Genomic DNA, 16,970 nt, shown 5'->3' with positions numbered 1-16,970 from the left:
AGTTCTCGGGAGGATATTGGTCGTGGGTCCTCTGCCTTTTGGCAAGGGAATCTTCATCACTGATGCCGGCCATCAGGTACTTGAGGCCTGTGATCCAGGTGCGGGCCTCCTCAGGGTTGGAGGTGATGAGGTCCAGGGACTCCATGTGGTTGCCATGGTAGATGGTGAAGCAGCAGCTGGGATCAAAGTTCCCCTCAGCCTGTCTGTGGAATATTTCAGACTGCCGACCCTCGGTGACTTTGTAAATGGAGTCAATAAGTACTGTGAGGAGAGAGATACACAGTTACATGGCAGGTGAAGATATGTAGGCAAAGCAAAATCATCTTAAAATTTAAAAATAAAATTCATTGTCTGTGAATCATGATATTAAGCCCAAATGTGAAATACAAGCTCTGTCATTTCCTGCTAGTAACCTTCTCCATGTACCACTTTACTCTCCTGGACAGCCAGACAACACCCTCCTAGGTGTTGCGTCAGGATGTATTGAAATTTATGATAGGAAGACAGATATGCCCAGCAGGACAAGCAGGTTGGTAGAAAAGGGGGCTATGAATATGTCAAATGTATAATTTATACGTTTATGCAAGGAAAACATACAAAGACCTAGAGCCAACTTTGACGTTTTACAATATGCATAAAACAGCAATTAAAAATTGAAGGGAAAAAAAAAATTTGGTGGTAACCAAATAGCATAGCTAAATGTGATTGGGATTTATAGAGAGAAAGCTATGAGGGTAAAGGCAGAGCAGGGCTTAGAGAGGCGGAGGGGAAAACACAGTGGCAGCCCAGGGAAAGAGACATAAAGATACAGAAACACGAGGCCCACTCCACAGATGTTGAACAGGCCATTTACACTGGACTGAAAAGCTCAAGAGGGAGAGTAATGGGAGATAAAGCTGGAAAGAGATAAATCGAGCTAGAGGCTAGATTATGAGGGGCTGGAGTAACAGACCAGAGATTAGCATTATTTAGGTAGTGGCTGCAAGTGTGTGTCAGAGAAGCACTTGCTGAGCGGATTACTTTAGACTAAGACAGTATTTTTTGTTTGTTTGCTTGCTTGTTTGGGGGCATGAATCAGAAGGGTTGCAATCTTACTGATTGCCCATATACACCGTCCACGCCTCTGCTCTGCCTTAATGGCACAGTCCCAATTTGTCTTTCTAACTCATTCTCCACATGACTCACAGGGAAATGAGCCTACGCCCAGCCCCAGGGCAAGTTCTAGTGGGTCCAAACCAGTGGGGTGGCCCCACTCCTGTGTCCTACAATTGCTTTAGGTGTGGGAACATAACCCAGTTCTAACCAAGGAGACATGGGCACCCTGCTTTGAGAGAAGGGTGTGGAAAGGGGTTCTTCCCTCTTGAAAAGGAAGCACTGAAGAGAAGGTCCCTTTCTGCATCTTCACGATCCTATCAGTTTTGAAGCCACGTTGCTGCTGCCTCAATTACTATGTCAACACACAAGGGACAGAGCCAAGGGCACTCAGGGAAAACAGAACTAGAGACTCAACGTCCCATGCCCGAGGCCGGCCAATCTGAGTTTCTTGTTATGTGAGAGAATAAATTTGTGTATCACGTAAGCCTAATGAGTTGAAGAGGAAAGCATCTTATCTGATAGGGGCAGAAGAAACTAGCAAAATGGAGCTTGGTTAGGAGACTTTGCAATAGGCCACCGGAAAGGTGAAGAGACCCTGGACGAAGAAGACCCCTGTGAAAACAGGAGGGAGGGAGCAGATGAGAGAGACACTACGGGGGACTCAGCAAGGACTTGGTGCTGAGTGTAGAAGGTGTGGGAGAGAGGCTTTACAGAGGAGACAGATCAACGCTATTTTACTTGATATCACTGAAACAATTTTGTTAATTCATTCATCAGTTAACTGTGTTCAGAATATGTCGAAACACTTTAAATCCCACTGGATTTATGATGTCCTTTACTTTTTATAGGAAAATAAAAGACCTCAAGATATAAAACCTCATATCCCAACTAAAATAATATGTCTCCAACACAGGGGAAATATTACCATTTACAGCACTCGTGGATAAAACTTTTTATGGATTTAAATTCCTCCAAAGAATTAACAAAAGTAAAAATGGCCATCACTTATTCTGTCTCTTCACATTCTCTAACAACTGACCCTAAAACTTGCAGAAATATGAAAAGTCTACGGATCTGAAGCTTCAGAGCCCACCCAATAGAACCCATGTGTTGCTCTGTCAAGCCAAACAGAGAATTCAAAAGTTAGTCTTACTTTTTGCCTTCTCGCTCTTCCTAGAGGGTCTCCATCGGAGGCGGGTCCGGTGTTCATCCAGGTAAAAGAGCCGGACGAGCCCTTTGGTCCCACGCTTCAGTTTGATCATCTGTGTCCCGGACTGCATTACACTCATGCATCTTTCAACTGCAAACAAGATTAGAGTACATTCAGCTCTCACACAATGCAGGTGAGTCCTGGTGTTCAGAAACCTTACTGTCAAATAAAACTTCTGATCACACCCTAAAGGCTCAAGATCCAGAAGACAAATTTAGAAGAGGTAATCTGAAGAGAGAGTTGTTAAAGAATTGATTCATCAGGCTTAAACCAGTAAAAAGCCTTACTGATAGAAATAAAATTCTACTTCTAGATAAACAATGCATTACTGGTGAACAAAGCATCTTTTGTTCTAGCTGGCAACATGCTTTTTGGTATAAGATCAATGATAATTTGGTACTTGAATTTATGTTTGTAAAGCAAGTTCTCAGACTTCCTGTTAAAACTTGTGAGTTTTTATATAGCCAGCAGTAAAAACATCTTACGATAATGCTTCAAAATGCAATTAACAAAAACACGACTGGCAAAATGTTTTAACAATTGTTTAAGTTGTATATGGGTTCACGTTATAATTTTGTGTATGCCTGAAAACAGCTAAATAAATGTTTTAAAATGTGATGAGGAAAAAAATCAAGTTTTCACAATTAAACATAAAATATTTGTTAAGGAATTTAGCTGCTAGGATTTTCTAAGTAGAGAAATAACTTGGTGATTGAACTCAGATAAAATCCAAATCACTTATTATCCAAGTTAATGCTATCAATTAAATTCTCCTCTTTGAGATGAACCTTGATGGAAGTGAGCATCTGTATCTGTTGGTGTTGTCTGTTTCCCTTTCTTTGTTAATAGCACCCGCTTTTCCTTTGGAAATACTTCTTTCCCAATCCATGTGCCTTTGGTGGCCTGTCAATCACCCCAAGCAAGAAATGGGCACCTGACTTAAGCTGAGAGCAAATCTGACTCCCTTCCAAGGAACATGAGCCCTGAGTAGAGCACTGAATGAAAACAGAACTGAGTCATTTCAAAATACAAGATTTAAGAGACACTCCTGGTTGGCCACCCCAAGATGCTACAGTTGTCACAGTTACTCTTCCTGAAGCTGGCAAATTATTCCATTTTCCCCTTGGTTCTCCAAGTTATACAATACTCTTCCAAATGCCCTTTTCTCATTGCATCAGCCAGAAACAGCTTCTGTTTCACCGACTAATACATAGGCACAGATGCAACCATTAAAGCACTAGGAACAACTGGCTCTGAGTACCTACCTGATCAAGCAGCCTACCGTTAGATAAAAGAAACGCAGTAAGTCAACTCCAACAATGTTAGGCTTCGGCTTCTTTGGCTAACTTGTTTTTACTAGGAAAAAACCTGATTCCAAAGCTTAACATTGTATGCACAGAGTACTCAAGGTAACGTCAACATAACCAACTTCCACTATTTCCTCCATGCAGAGCCTTTCCTTCTCCCAAAGAAATCAAGGAAGAACTGCACAAAATCAAGCATGGTTTTAGGATTTGATACTGCAAGAAAGGTGAAGTGTAGGTTGCTCTTACCCATTTCATATGACATACCAAATATACAAGTAATAAAATACTGCTTAAGAAAAAAAACACACAAACTTAAAATGTTTACTTTGAAGCCCAGAACAAAATTTGAGATTTGGTTTCACGCACATTAGTAAATTTACCTACCACTGAGCACCATTCATTTAGGTGATGAAAGCCACAGATTTGAATTCTTGACAGTCACCCTGACCATCTCACACCAGTAATTGGAGAACAGAAGACAGTCAGTGTATCAAGATAAAATCATCAAGTCTAACCACGCAAGCCAAAACTCCCAGAAGAATCTATTAGAACTTCTTTGGCCACTGACCTTAGGTCACATCAGTAAGCAGATCTTCACAGTCACCCCCCGCCCCCCGCACCATGCACAGGGCTACATAATGAGGTGAAGCAGAGAACAAGGAGACTTTGACTTAAAGACGTTAAATTTCAAGAGCATGAAACCTTTAAAAAGATAACTTATAAATGGTAGTTTAGAGCTATGGTTCAGAACAGTGTTTGGATCTAGACAGCCTGGGATAGAACTCCATATCTGCCACTTATTAGCTGTAGGAGGTTAGGCACATTATTTAATCCCTCTGTGCCTCTATGCCTTTGTCTATAAAATGGCAATAATGTTACCCCTTGAAATGTTGTTGAAGACTGAATGAGTTAATTCATGTAAAGTACTGAAAATGGTGCCTGGAACAATATAAACACTATAAATGGTAGCTCTTATTACAGTTTTATTACTGATATTTTTAAAAATAAATGCCAAGACAAAAATACATGAGAGTCCATAGTAAAAAGAGAATACAGTGTGCTGGGATGGGGATGAGTGTGGTAATAAAACAGTGTCAATGGAGGCTTGGGGGCAGGAAAGAGCAGGGGTTTGATCAGAGGACAGGAAAAGACAGTCCTCTGTCTACAGTGACCTAAAGGGGATTGACAGGATATTTGATCCTTTGGGCCAGATAAGACTAGGTGTCGGGGGTTAGGAATGCTGGCCTAAGATTTAAATCCAACAGCAATAAGAGATTCACTCGATATTTCTGAGCAAAGGAGTAGTGGGATAAAAAAAAACATAATTCAGGAAGATGTCTGTTTGGGAAAAGAGAATAAAATGAACTGTTTATACCAGAACAGAAAATTGAATCACCTGTACCATCAGAGATCTAAAGCAAAGACTACAGACCTATGGAAAGGACCGTCTACATGTCTGGCATGGTGCCCTCCACTTTATTCACACTGCCCCTTCTTTCCCTTTACTTTTCACAGTCCCATTTCTTTTCCCTGAAATGGAACTGCTATGGCTACAATATTCTCAGCATTTTAACAGGAAAAGCACAGTGATATAAAAGTTTAATCACTTACTTGAGCTAATAAATACCGCCTATCACTTAGCATCATCCAAAGAAACGCAAACATTTTAGAAAGTGGAATCCAACCCCTTAGAGAGGGAAAGTGTTTGAATAATATATTAAATATTCACTAGCTTCACATTTATCCCACCAACTCATCCATGGGCTAAAACTCCAGCATTATTCATTGCCAAGAACAAGTATATATGATCAAAATGTACTTGGCAGAGCTAGGGTCTGAAACAATGGGCTGCTTGAAGTGTTTATGTAGTCGCTTTATGCTTTCTCCATGTTCCCTATCACATAAAAAAAGCCACGTTATCAGTCACCTTGAAAAAATCCAGTCTAGTGAAGTCTTGAAAGTCATCTAAACCCATTCCTCCCTTCCTCAAACCAGACAGTCCATTGGAGCTGTACAGCTAACCAGAGAAGGAGCACCCTCCTTCTTTCTAACTCATTCCCACTGGGAAATAATCACCCATGTGAGAGACAAAATATTCTTCCAGTGTCAGCTAAACTACTTAAGGGTCAGCATAATCTCTTCATGTTCTACTTTCAGTTGAGATAGGTAACAGTACCCGCTATAAAAGTTATTCACCAGCCATGCCAGATCAGTAGATTCCATAAAATAGGGTGAGAAACAAGGAGACAAAGGCAAAATTCCAGGGGCAGGAAAACAAGGGAAGAGTGCCAGAGGCTTAGGATGATGTAACCTCATCACACACATTTCCATTGCTGGAAGGTATCTGGGGAAAGTCTGCAAATACAGGTTACAGGTTCAGGCAGCTACAAACAATGTCTCTGATATCACATTCTCCCTGTGGTAGCCTTAATATTTTTAGAAAAGAAGTTTATTTGGATACAATGCAGCAATGTTCAAGAATATTAAGGGAGAAACGCCCATCAGCCCATTACATAACACACATACTGTTTTTGTCTATTGTGCTCCAGGCCTCAATATGAATACAAATTTGACATATTGGTTGCAATCATGATATTTCAGCCATTTGGCACCCTGCTTTTTTTCATTTGTATTGTAAACAGCTTTCCATGTTTTTACAGACTCTTAATAATTATTATTTTAATCGCTGCATAACAGAATAGTATAAATATTTAAAGAGCAGAACAGATGAGTAGAGGACTGCATTTCTAACTTTACTACATAATTAGAGTTTTAAAACTCTCAGAGTCTCATCTGTAAAATAAAAGGCATAACAAAGTGGTCTATAAGGTCCTTTAGAATTCATCTCTTTAAAGGGATTAAATCAATCATTTCTGCCACAGTTAGTTTAAAATAAGTAAATTTCCTTAGGGTTTATCAGTTCACTAAGTCCCTCAAGCAGAAAATGCTGTTAAAAAATACACTTCCTATTTGAAGCATCGTAGTAGAAAGTATCATTTCGGGGGAGATGCCCAACATTTCCACTAAGTCTATATGGCATCCAAGTGGGTTCAAGTCTTTAAGCCAAGGTCGAATAAGAGAAAATCACATTCTGTTAGGAATGCCATACATGCCACCTGATGACAGCTTTGAGATATAACTTACATACATTAAAATTCAAATGTTTTAAATGTACAGTTCCATGGCTTTGGCATATTTAGAGTTGTGTGATGATCTAATTTTATTTTACTTTTTTCTTTTTAATTTATTTTTGGGTGCGTTGGGTCTTCGTTGTTTCACGTGGGCCTTCTCTGGTTGTGGTGCGCAGGCTTCTCATTGCGGTGGCTTCTCTTGTTGCTGAGCACGGGCTCTAGGCGTGCAGGCTTCAGTAGTTGCAACACATGGGCTTAGTAGCACATGGGCCCTAGAACACATGGGCTTCAGTAGTTGCGGCATGTGTGCTTAGTAGCTGTGGCTCATGGCTTTAGAGCACATGCTCAGTAGTTGTGGCGCACGGGCTTAGTTGCTCCACAGCATGTGGGATCTTCCTGGACCAGGGATCGAACCCATGTCCCCTGAATTGGCAGGCAGATTCTTAACCACTGTGCCACCAGGGAAGTCCCTGATGATCTAATTTTAGAAAATTTCCATCACCCCAAGAAGAAACCTCATGCCCATTTGCAGTCACTTCCCATTTTCACTCACAGTCCTAGGCAACCACCAACCTACTTTCTGTCTCTACAGATGGGCCTTTTGCAGATATTTCATATAAATGAAAATCATACAATATGCAGCCTTTTGTGTCTGTCTTCTTTCACTCAGCATAATGTTTCTGAGGTTCCTATGATGATTGTGTTCATTCGTTTTGTCTTCTCTTTCCCCTTCTTCCCTGACATCACACGAAACTCTTCCACTGGCACTTAGGGTAAAAATGATGCAGAATGGGAGACTGGCTGAATAAAATAATATACACATACACAAAAGGCAGTACTATGCAACTATAAAAAATAATAAGCTCTCTATGAACTGATACAGAGTTTCCAGGAGATAACAGTAAGTGAAAAAGGCAAAGCGTTAAGTAAGCATATATACATTTATAGTATGCTACTTCTCGTGAAATAAAAAAGGATGGGAATTTTTTTTAATATACAAATATTGTTTATCATTACAAAAAGAAATATAAGAAGGATAACCCAGAAAACAGCGAAGCTGGTTACCTGTAAGCGTGGGAGAGGATTGAGTGAAGCGGGTAAGGAAGGGACTGATACCGCTCGTAGGATCCTACATGTTCAAAGTTAAAATTGAATCAGTGAGAATGAGAGGAGTGGAAACAAACACAAAAAGTAAACAAATTCATACACACATAGACACAAGTATTTGTGTATGTATTTGTATGCTTGTGTGGACATATACACAAGCATACAGATCTTTTATTTCCTAGATCTGTTCTCTAACAGGCCAAGAAGCAAAATCCCCTCCAATAGTAATGAGCACACCTGGTGCCCTGCTCATTCTCTGCTCTAAAGGTCACCTTGAGACAGTTTCTCACATACAGCCTCATGGCCATGCCTGTGCTGAGGCCATACAAAAATATCGCTTGCACTCTCTTGTAAACACATCTATTCTGGGACACTGATTAACAAAAACTGTGCGGAGCGGGCAAAAAAAAAAAAGTCCAGATCCTCTGCAAGAGAATCTTTTCAGCCAAAATGTACATGAAAAATGTGAACTGATTTCTTGCCAGCTTCCACAGATCAGAGTAAATCTGTGTGGCTGAAAGGGATTAGTTTCTGAAAACAATTTCATTTCTATATGGAAACGGTACCAAATAATGCAGGTAATGTTTCTGTCAAAGGAAGGAAAGGGAGATTTCCTAAAATCATCAGAGCAGAAGTAAAGGGTATGCTTAGGTCTCAGCACAGACCAAAAACATATTTTGGGACCTGGTATATAGTGAGTCCTGAGACACCTTGCTGATGGGCTGGATGACAGAGTCAGTCCAGATTTAGGGACAGAAGGAGGGGTAGCAAAAAGAGCTCTGGTTTGGGTTCTGTCACTAACTAGCTGTGTGGACTTCAGAAGGTCACTGAGTATTGCTGATTATCCTACTTCCCTCAACCTAAAAATACATTTTTCTCTAAGTTCTGTGATCTTGCTGATCTGGCTTTCACAAATATTATTTTATCGTTCGATAAGCTGAAAGCCTAGTTCAATCCAAAAGCCTATTAGAATAACTTTAAAGAAAAAAAAAAGCTGATTAACATCTGGATCTCTTACTACAGACATGAATTTTCAAAATGATCTTTATATAAAATATAACTGCTCTCACAGGGAATGGCTTCAACTTGAAATGCTCTTTCATGCCAGTAATAAGGCCTTAAAGTCAAATAATATCAGCTTATAAGCGTGCTTACAAACAGCCGTGGAGAGCTCCACTCTTATTAAGTCATGATTCTTCCCAGTGAAAAGCAAACAATGTGAAGTTCATTGATTTTTTTTTTTCATTGCCTAAATCACTCCTGTGAAGAAGATAAGACTATTTGAAAGGCTTTTAGAAATTAATTGATTAGCAGTAACATTCTAGAACTTGTTTGCAAACTCTATATACACATAGTCACTATGTTTGCAAAGTTGATAAATACATATGGGAGGATTTAGGTCAAAGAAAGGGTGAAATGAATTAATCAGTAATTTTTTAAATGTCAGAACCTTTTTTCTATTTTATTAAAGCCTTTCACATGATACTTTCTTTTTTAATAAGACCTGTTTTATATTCAACAATTGTTTCTGGTCCATAATTGTTAGCCCTGGGGGAACAATTGAAATACAAACAAGAAATCATAACAAGATTGTTTTGTTGGTTTTGTTTTAATGTTATCCCATGGGGAAGGGTTATATGAATTAATTTTAAAATTCTAAATTTAGTTCCATCTACTATGTAAAGAGTTTTCTAAGTCAACATAAGAAATGACAATGTTGTCACCATTCAACAATATGGTTTGTATACATATATGTATAGGTATGTATGTATATATATACATACATAGACTATAGATCCTGTTCTGTCATTTATTTAGTGATATGACATTGTACTGAATACCTGGGAGCAAAATTCCCAAGCCACGGTAAATACTGAACTGTATTTATAAAGACCATTGTCATCCAGCAAGGCTCTTCCATGGTTCTTCACCCTGGCTGCACATTAAAATCACTTGGGCACTTCCTTAAAAGTGTTGATCACAAAGCCCCACCGCATACCAATTAAATCAGCATCTCTCAGGGTACGACTGGACTGGGCATCTATTTTGTTTGTTGATTTGTTTAGTCCTCCCAGGGATTCTACTGGATATCCAGAGTGAAGACTACTGACATATATTATGTGACTTATTCCTCTTAGTATCTCTGTGTAGTAGGTAGAGATAATTAATTGCCTCTCATTATAGAGTCAGAGAAATGAAGAACCTGTCTGAGGTCATAAAGCTAGGAAATGGCAGAGCCAGGTTTGAAATCAGGTGCCCTGAGCCCTGGAGCAACTCTCATTCTGTTTCACGATGTGGACTGCCTGCCTTCAAGTCCTGTCTGGGCCGCTAACTGGCTCATCACTGATAAGTCTTTCCAACAGCTTTGCCTCCAATTTTCTCATCCATAAAAACAAGGAATCTGTTTGCTGGTTCCTTAGACCCTTTCTAGCAAATACTAAAAATCTATAATATACCAGATCTAGCTTTTGTAAACTTTATCACAGTGATACTACAACTTCATGGGAATGACAACTCTAGTAAGTAGTATGTAAAAATAACAATAAAATAGGGGGTGGGATGCAAAAAAAATAGGGATAATAAGGAATGGGGGTGGGGAATGTGGCATGGATCAGGTGAACTCCAGAGGAGACAGAGTTTGAGCCTGACCCCTGATGAAAATAATAACACTTGGTGCATTTTTTACATTGTTCTTGTTCTAGGTCTGTGCACATTTTTTCTTCCCACTTAGAGTACGCAAACAGTAGCTGTGATTACTTTAAATGAATTATAAATACTCTGTTTACCACAGTAAAAATTAGACCTTGGCATTTCTTCTTAGTAACTAGAAAGCCAGTTTCATTTATTGCTTACTCCTCATCCTAGTTGTTTCCTTGATGGCACTGGATAAGGGGACTTAGTGAGGCTTAACCTTCCCTAAAACCAGTAAAATATTTTCCCTTAGTTCTACAAAAACTGCCATGTCAAAGCACAAAAGCATCTCTACTGGGCATATTAAAAAGAATAAAAAGTTTACTATACCATGCATTAATTTCAAAATGCTAGCTTGTTGTTTGACTGATGGTTAGGTCAAAATGGAAGGGTACACAGCTGTTAGGAGACAGAAGTCAAGTGTGATCCTTGGACAAATCCAACTTCTCTTAAGGCAGCAACTGGTCCCCAAGCTTGGCTTTCTTTGAGATAACAGACTCCCAGACCACGTCTCCAGAAATCCTTGTTGCTTGAGAATCTGTATTTTAAAAACTCTCCCAGGTAATTCTGAGACCCATTTAAGTTGGGAAAACACAGCTCCAGGCACCATTACTGCTCACCATACCTGTTTAGCATGTGGTCAGTGGGAGCCAATCAGTTTCCCAGGTACAGCACTTAATTAAGAGTCATTTAAATGAAAGAAGCAAAGGCTTACTAGCTCGGTTGTATATTAGGATGTTAGCACAAAGTCTCATCCTCTACTGAAAAAATATGAAATATCCCAGTTAAAGCAAGGGTTAAAAGATATGAAATTCTGACTTTCAAATAATCGTTATTGATTATGTCTCTATAACTTCTTGTCCCCTTGGGAGCTGCTCAGCACCCCACAATTTCAGATCTACTCTAACTTGTAATTAGCTGCTAAGTAGGGCAGAGGTGCTTTCTTAGTTCTGAGCCTTATGACCAGTCTGCATTTTATCTGATCTCACCTACACCCCAACCAGAGACATTTCGTTGAAAAGCAAGATACCTCGACAGGAAACTTACACAGTGGGCTACACACACTAACCAGAATAAGTGTCTGTTGAGGTTGTTAGTGTCTCATTTATTTCTTGAAGTCACTGTACACACTTTCCACTTACCTCCCGCGTTTTATTTTAATTGCATTTTAAAAGAATGTCTATTTTGTACTCTAACAAATTCATAAACCCCCAGCAGTTCCCAGTTCTTACACTTAAGCCTCTATATCCCTCACCAACCACTGGTTTGCGGAGTTGATCCTTTTTTGCGGAAAACAGCAACAACAACAACAAAGTCAAGAAAGTTTAACTGATTTCATGCAAACTGTCCTAATTTTGTCCACAGAAGTCCTACTTCTGTGTGCCTGTAAGGCTTTCTGTCTATGAGTCAAAGAACAGACAATGGAGGAAGAGATCACATTTTCTCTAGAAAACAAAGAGCTTCCCTACCCCCAAGCCTTTGTTGCTTTCAGGCCAACGGTCTCCCAAGGGCGGAAGGAGTCAGAGACCACCTGCTGAGCTGAAGCAGGCCTGGCACCTTCCAGTCACAGCCAGTTGGAAACCAAGTTGTACGGCATTTAAAGCAGGCACCTTATTTCTGCAGCAGGTGGTTTTGTGCGGGGGGAAAAAAAAAATCCATACTAAAAAAAAAAAAAAAACCAAAAATAGATCTCCCCGTGGTAAGGAAAATGCCTCAGCATATCCCCTCAGGTTTATTTTTCAAAAATCGTTAGTCCCCCTCCCCAACCCTGGTCCTAATATCATAAGCTTTTCCTTTTTTGATTTTTTAATACCACGTAAACATCACTAAGTAACTGAGCATTCACCATAGCTTATCTGTGGCATTTTGACTAGAGTCGTTATCCCAAATCACTGACTATAGATCTTAAAATCATTTTTTTAAGTAGAAAAATCTAAAAATGGGAGAAAGATGAAAAAACCCGAAAACTTCTTTTAAGCAAAATTTGCATAATCAGAGCAGATGTGCTATAAAGTTTTCTAAATAGTCAGTGCCCCCCCCCCAAAAAAAGGCCAGCATTAAAACCGAAACTAACTGGTTACAAGACTCCTTGAGTCTCTGCATTCAGAAATAATTACACACATAAGACACGCATGTGCATGTGCACACAAACATTCTCACACTTCTTCAGCAGTATAAGGATGCCCACCAAGCAAGAACAAACAGGGCTGAGAAGCGCCCATGATTACCCTATGACCGGTGGGGTAAATCTTGGGAAGCATACAGGAACCGACAAGGGACAGAAAAAATGTCAGGGAGGGTCGGGAGAGTGTCAGGGACGGATCAAGAAAGAATAGGAAATATTAAACACAGTGGTGGCAGGGACATGAAGAAGCAACTGGAAGCAAAACTTTCGATGGTAGAAGAAGAGAGTCAGTGAGAAAGAACCAAAAGATAAGAAAGAGCTGTGGCCCAGGAAAAAACCAGGAGGTAGGCAGAAAGTTGATGAACACCTGACAGCCGTCTTAATATCAGAAACATAGGACACTGGGGGAGTCATACATGACATCAGTAGTCAATGGAATGCAGGACCTATTTCAGCCACTATCGTCTACACAATTTTAAGCACATGAGCAACGCCATATGACTCAGTCTGTCCTCATAGAAGCTTTTCCAGGGTAAGGATCCTACACTTTCTATAACATAGGCAAAGGATAGAAGTCCTAATGGAAAAGGATGATAAACTTAACTACATATAAAAATATCTATATAAACCATAAACATAATTCAAAATAAGCAAAAGATTAGGAGAAAACATTTGCAAAGAGACATAACAGAAAAAAGGATTAATATCCATGATCTAAAGGGTTCCTGCAAGTCAATAAGCAAAAGGATAAGAAGAGACAATTCACAGAAGAAATGACCAATAAATAGATAGAAGAAAATGCTTAACCTTACTCATGGTTAAAAGCTTAAAGTAAAAAGTGAAATGATATTTCACCTGATAAGCGCAAATTTTAATGTGAAGAAAGCTATTGTGGATGAAGTTGCAGGGCTAATAATAAGATTATAAATTAGGTAACATTATTTGAATCAATTAAGCAATATTTACCTAAATTTAAAATAAACATGCATTTTGACCTTGCAATCATAGTACCAGGGATTTATCCTGTACAAATAGTGGCATAATAAAGCAAGAAACAGAGGTAATATGGCTGATCACTACCACCTTGTTTGTAATTGTCTAAAAACAAACTAGAAACCACCTAAATGTTGATGAGGCCTGATTAAATAAATTATGAGTTAGTCATAAAATATTATGATGTCATTTAAAATAATACAATAGATCTAAATTTGCCAAAATAGAAAGCTGTCCAAGATACATTATTAAGTGAATAAAAAGTTACAAAGCAATATTTAGAGCATGACAATTCTATTTGAGTTTTGTAACATACATAAATATATGTTATATAGTCTTGGAAAATTTCTGGAATTTGTGGAAAAGGAATGGTACTTAAAGAGGAAGAGACAAGGGTACTTCAATTCCTACCTTAAAGCCTTCTGTACTGCTAAAGAATTTTCTTGTCTTTGCCATGAGCCAGTACTGCTTTGAAAAAAAAATTTTTTAACATATGTGAAGTGTTATATTTACTTTAAAATTGCATGTAGTTTGCAAGAGCAAGCAAAATAAAATATCGCCACTCCTTTGCAATTCTGCCAACTGCAAACATGATGAAGAAAAAAAAAAAAAGTCCAAAGACCTGCATTCAAATCCTGGATTCATTTCTCAGTCACACTGTCACCAGGTCTACCTAGCTGACTCTGAGCCAGTCACCTTCACATGTTAAACACAATAATCATGGTAAAGATTCAATGAGATAAAGTATAATAAGTGTCATGCTCAATTCTCAGCACACATTGCACCTTCAACAAACACTAGTTTCTCTCCTTCTTCCTAAATGATATCAGAGCTCAGAGAAACTAGCAGCTCAGGGTATTGTCAGCAGACTCTGAATCACTGAAAACTCTACGTCAGGACAATACAACTGCTTCCGAATGTTGAAGGAACATTTGGTTTCTATGCCACCCTATGCAATGTGGCCTAATCCTGGGGTACTGATTCCAGTCCACACACAGATGACTCCAAATGTAGATCTCTGGCACCATTCTCCACCTTCAGTTTCAGGCATCTATGTACAACTGCCGGATGACAGCACTGGGATATCTAAGAATCTTAAACATCACATCGATCCTAAACCTGCTCCTGCCCCAGCCTCTCCATCTCAGTAAATGGCTTCACCATCCCCTAAGTAAGCCCAAAACCAAGAAGTCATCATTGTTTCCTTTCTCCATCCTTCACAAAGTCTTGACTCTTCATCGAAAGCACAACCCAAATCCACCATTTCTCTCTATCTGTATGGCAACCTGGTGATTCAAACCCCACCATCATCTCTCTCCTAGATGTCTAAGCATTCCAGCTGACCTCTCTGCTTCCCCTCATAAAAGTTCTCCATGTCATAGCGATCGTGGTATATTCTTTTCTTTTTCTTGGTTTTTTTTTTTGTAGGTCCTTGTTGTTTATCCATTTTATATACAGTAGTGTGTATCTGCTAATCACAAACTCCCAATTTGTCCCTACCCTTTCCCCTTTGGTAACCATAAGTTTGTTTTCTATGTCTGTGAGTGTGTTTCTGTTTTTTATATAAGTTCACTTGTATCATATTTTATTTTATTTTCGGCTGCATTGGGTCTTTGTTGCTGTGCGAGGGCTTTCTCTAGTTGTGGCAAGTGGGGGCTACTCTTGGTTGAGATGTGCGGGCTTCTCACTGCAGTGGCTTCTCTTGTGGCAGAGCATGGGCTCTAGGTGCGTCAGCTTCAGTAGTTGTGGCACACCAGCTCAGTAGTTGTGGCTCGCGGGCTCTAGAGCACAGGCTCAGTAGCTGTGGCGCACGGGCTTAGTTGCTCCATGGCATGAGGGATCTTCCTGGACCAGGGATCAAACCCGTGTCCCCTGTACTGGCAGGCGGATTCTTAACCACTGCACTAACAGGGAAATCCCTGTATCATATTTTAGATTCCACAAATAAGTGATAGCATATGGCATTTGTCTTTGTCTGACTTTCTTCACTTAGTATGATAATCTCTAGGTCCATCCACGTTGCTGCAAGTGGCATTATTTCATTCTTTTTTATGGCTGAGTAGTATTCCATTGTATATGTGTACCACGCCTTCTTTATCCATTCCTCTGTCGATAGACATTTAGGCTGCTTCCACGTCTTGGCTATTGTGAATAGTGCTGCTGTGAACATTGACGTGCATGTACCTTTTCAAATTAGAGTTTTCTCCAGATATAGGCCCAGGGGAGGGACTGCAAGATCATATATCTCTATTTTTAGCTTTTTAAGGAACCTCCATACTGTTCTCCATAATGTCTGCACCAATTTACATTCCCACCAACAGTGTAGGAGGGTTCCCTTTTCTCCACTCTCTCTCCAGCATTTATTATTTGTAGACTTTTTAATGATGGCCATTCTGATCAATGTGAGGTGATACCTCATAGTTTTGATTTGCATTTCTCTATTTAGGTCTTCTGCCCGTTTTGTGATTGGGTTGGGTTATTTTGTTGTTGTTGTTATTAATGTGGTATGTTTTAAAGGTCAAGTAGACTTTTCAGAAAAATCCAACAGCCTCTCACAATAAGTATAATTAATCCCAAACTCCTCGCTACAGGCCTACACAATCTCCCTCCAGCCTGTCTGTCCTACTCCTCTTCCTATGATCACTGGGCTCCACATGGTTCCCCAGTTCACTGTGACTCACTGTCCCTTCTCTCTCGAATGCTTTCCCTCCATATTTTTGCAAGACTGACTCCTTCTTGCAATTCAGGTTAGAATTAAGTAACCCAGAGGAATAGGTCCTGATCACCCAAACTGGAGAGGCCTCCTGGTTGTCTATTATTAACAGCCATTTACTTTATTTTCTGTCATTTCCCACTAAAATGTTAGCTCCACGAAAATAGAAATGTTTTATTCACTTGTGATTCCCTGTGCCTAGAACAGTGCCTGGCACACAGTGGTGACGCCACACATTTTTGTTTATTGGATTAACGATTTTGTGGTTCCTGATAAACAGATCTAAAAGAGATCCCCGACTGTTATCTGTCGCCATGAAAAAAAAGTATTTATGAATAAAAGCTGGGGATTGATTTGTGTTTATCCCAGAAACAGTGATTTCTTTAGCATTTAAAACTAAGGTTAGAGTAAGAGTCAGTATGGATGATGAGAAATGATAACTATCAGCTTAGTGGCAATCAATGTATCGTCATTTCTGCTAATAATGAATAATATGACTGAAAGTGTTTTTATTAGACCTTTCAGAGTATAGTGGAGTCACCTAGCTGGCCGGAGGGCTCATCTAATCAAAATATTTTATTCTCCTAGAACTCCAAGT

The 16,970-nt window shown here is 39.5% G+C and overlaps 1 protein-coding gene across 8 annotated transcripts in view; it reads right to left on the bottom strand.

Moving 5' to 3' along the window:
• PLCH1 (phospholipase C eta 1) overlaps positions 1 to 16,970 on the bottom strand; it is a 225,755-nt gene that overhangs the window by 102,714 nt on the left and 106,071 nt on the right. For all 8 annotated transcript variants that reach the window (XM_082394321.1, XM_082394314.1, XM_082394317.1 and 5 more), the window contains 2 exons: positions 2,249 to 2,395; positions 19 to 261 (listed from right to left, as the gene is read on the bottom strand). In XM_082394321.1, the coding sequence (XP_082250447.1) occupies positions 19 to 261; positions 2,249 to 2,395 (390 nt within the window). The remainder of the gene's footprint in view (positions 1 to 18; positions 262 to 2,248; positions 2,396 to 16,970) is intronic.

This window comes from Balaenoptera borealis, assembly GCF_965194805.1.
Source record: "Balaenoptera borealis genome assembly, chromosome: 5".
NCBI lineage: Eukaryota > Metazoa > Chordata > Mammalia > Artiodactyla > Balaenopteridae > Balaenoptera > Balaenoptera borealis.
This window is presented reverse-complemented; position numbering and strand designations above follow the sequence as displayed.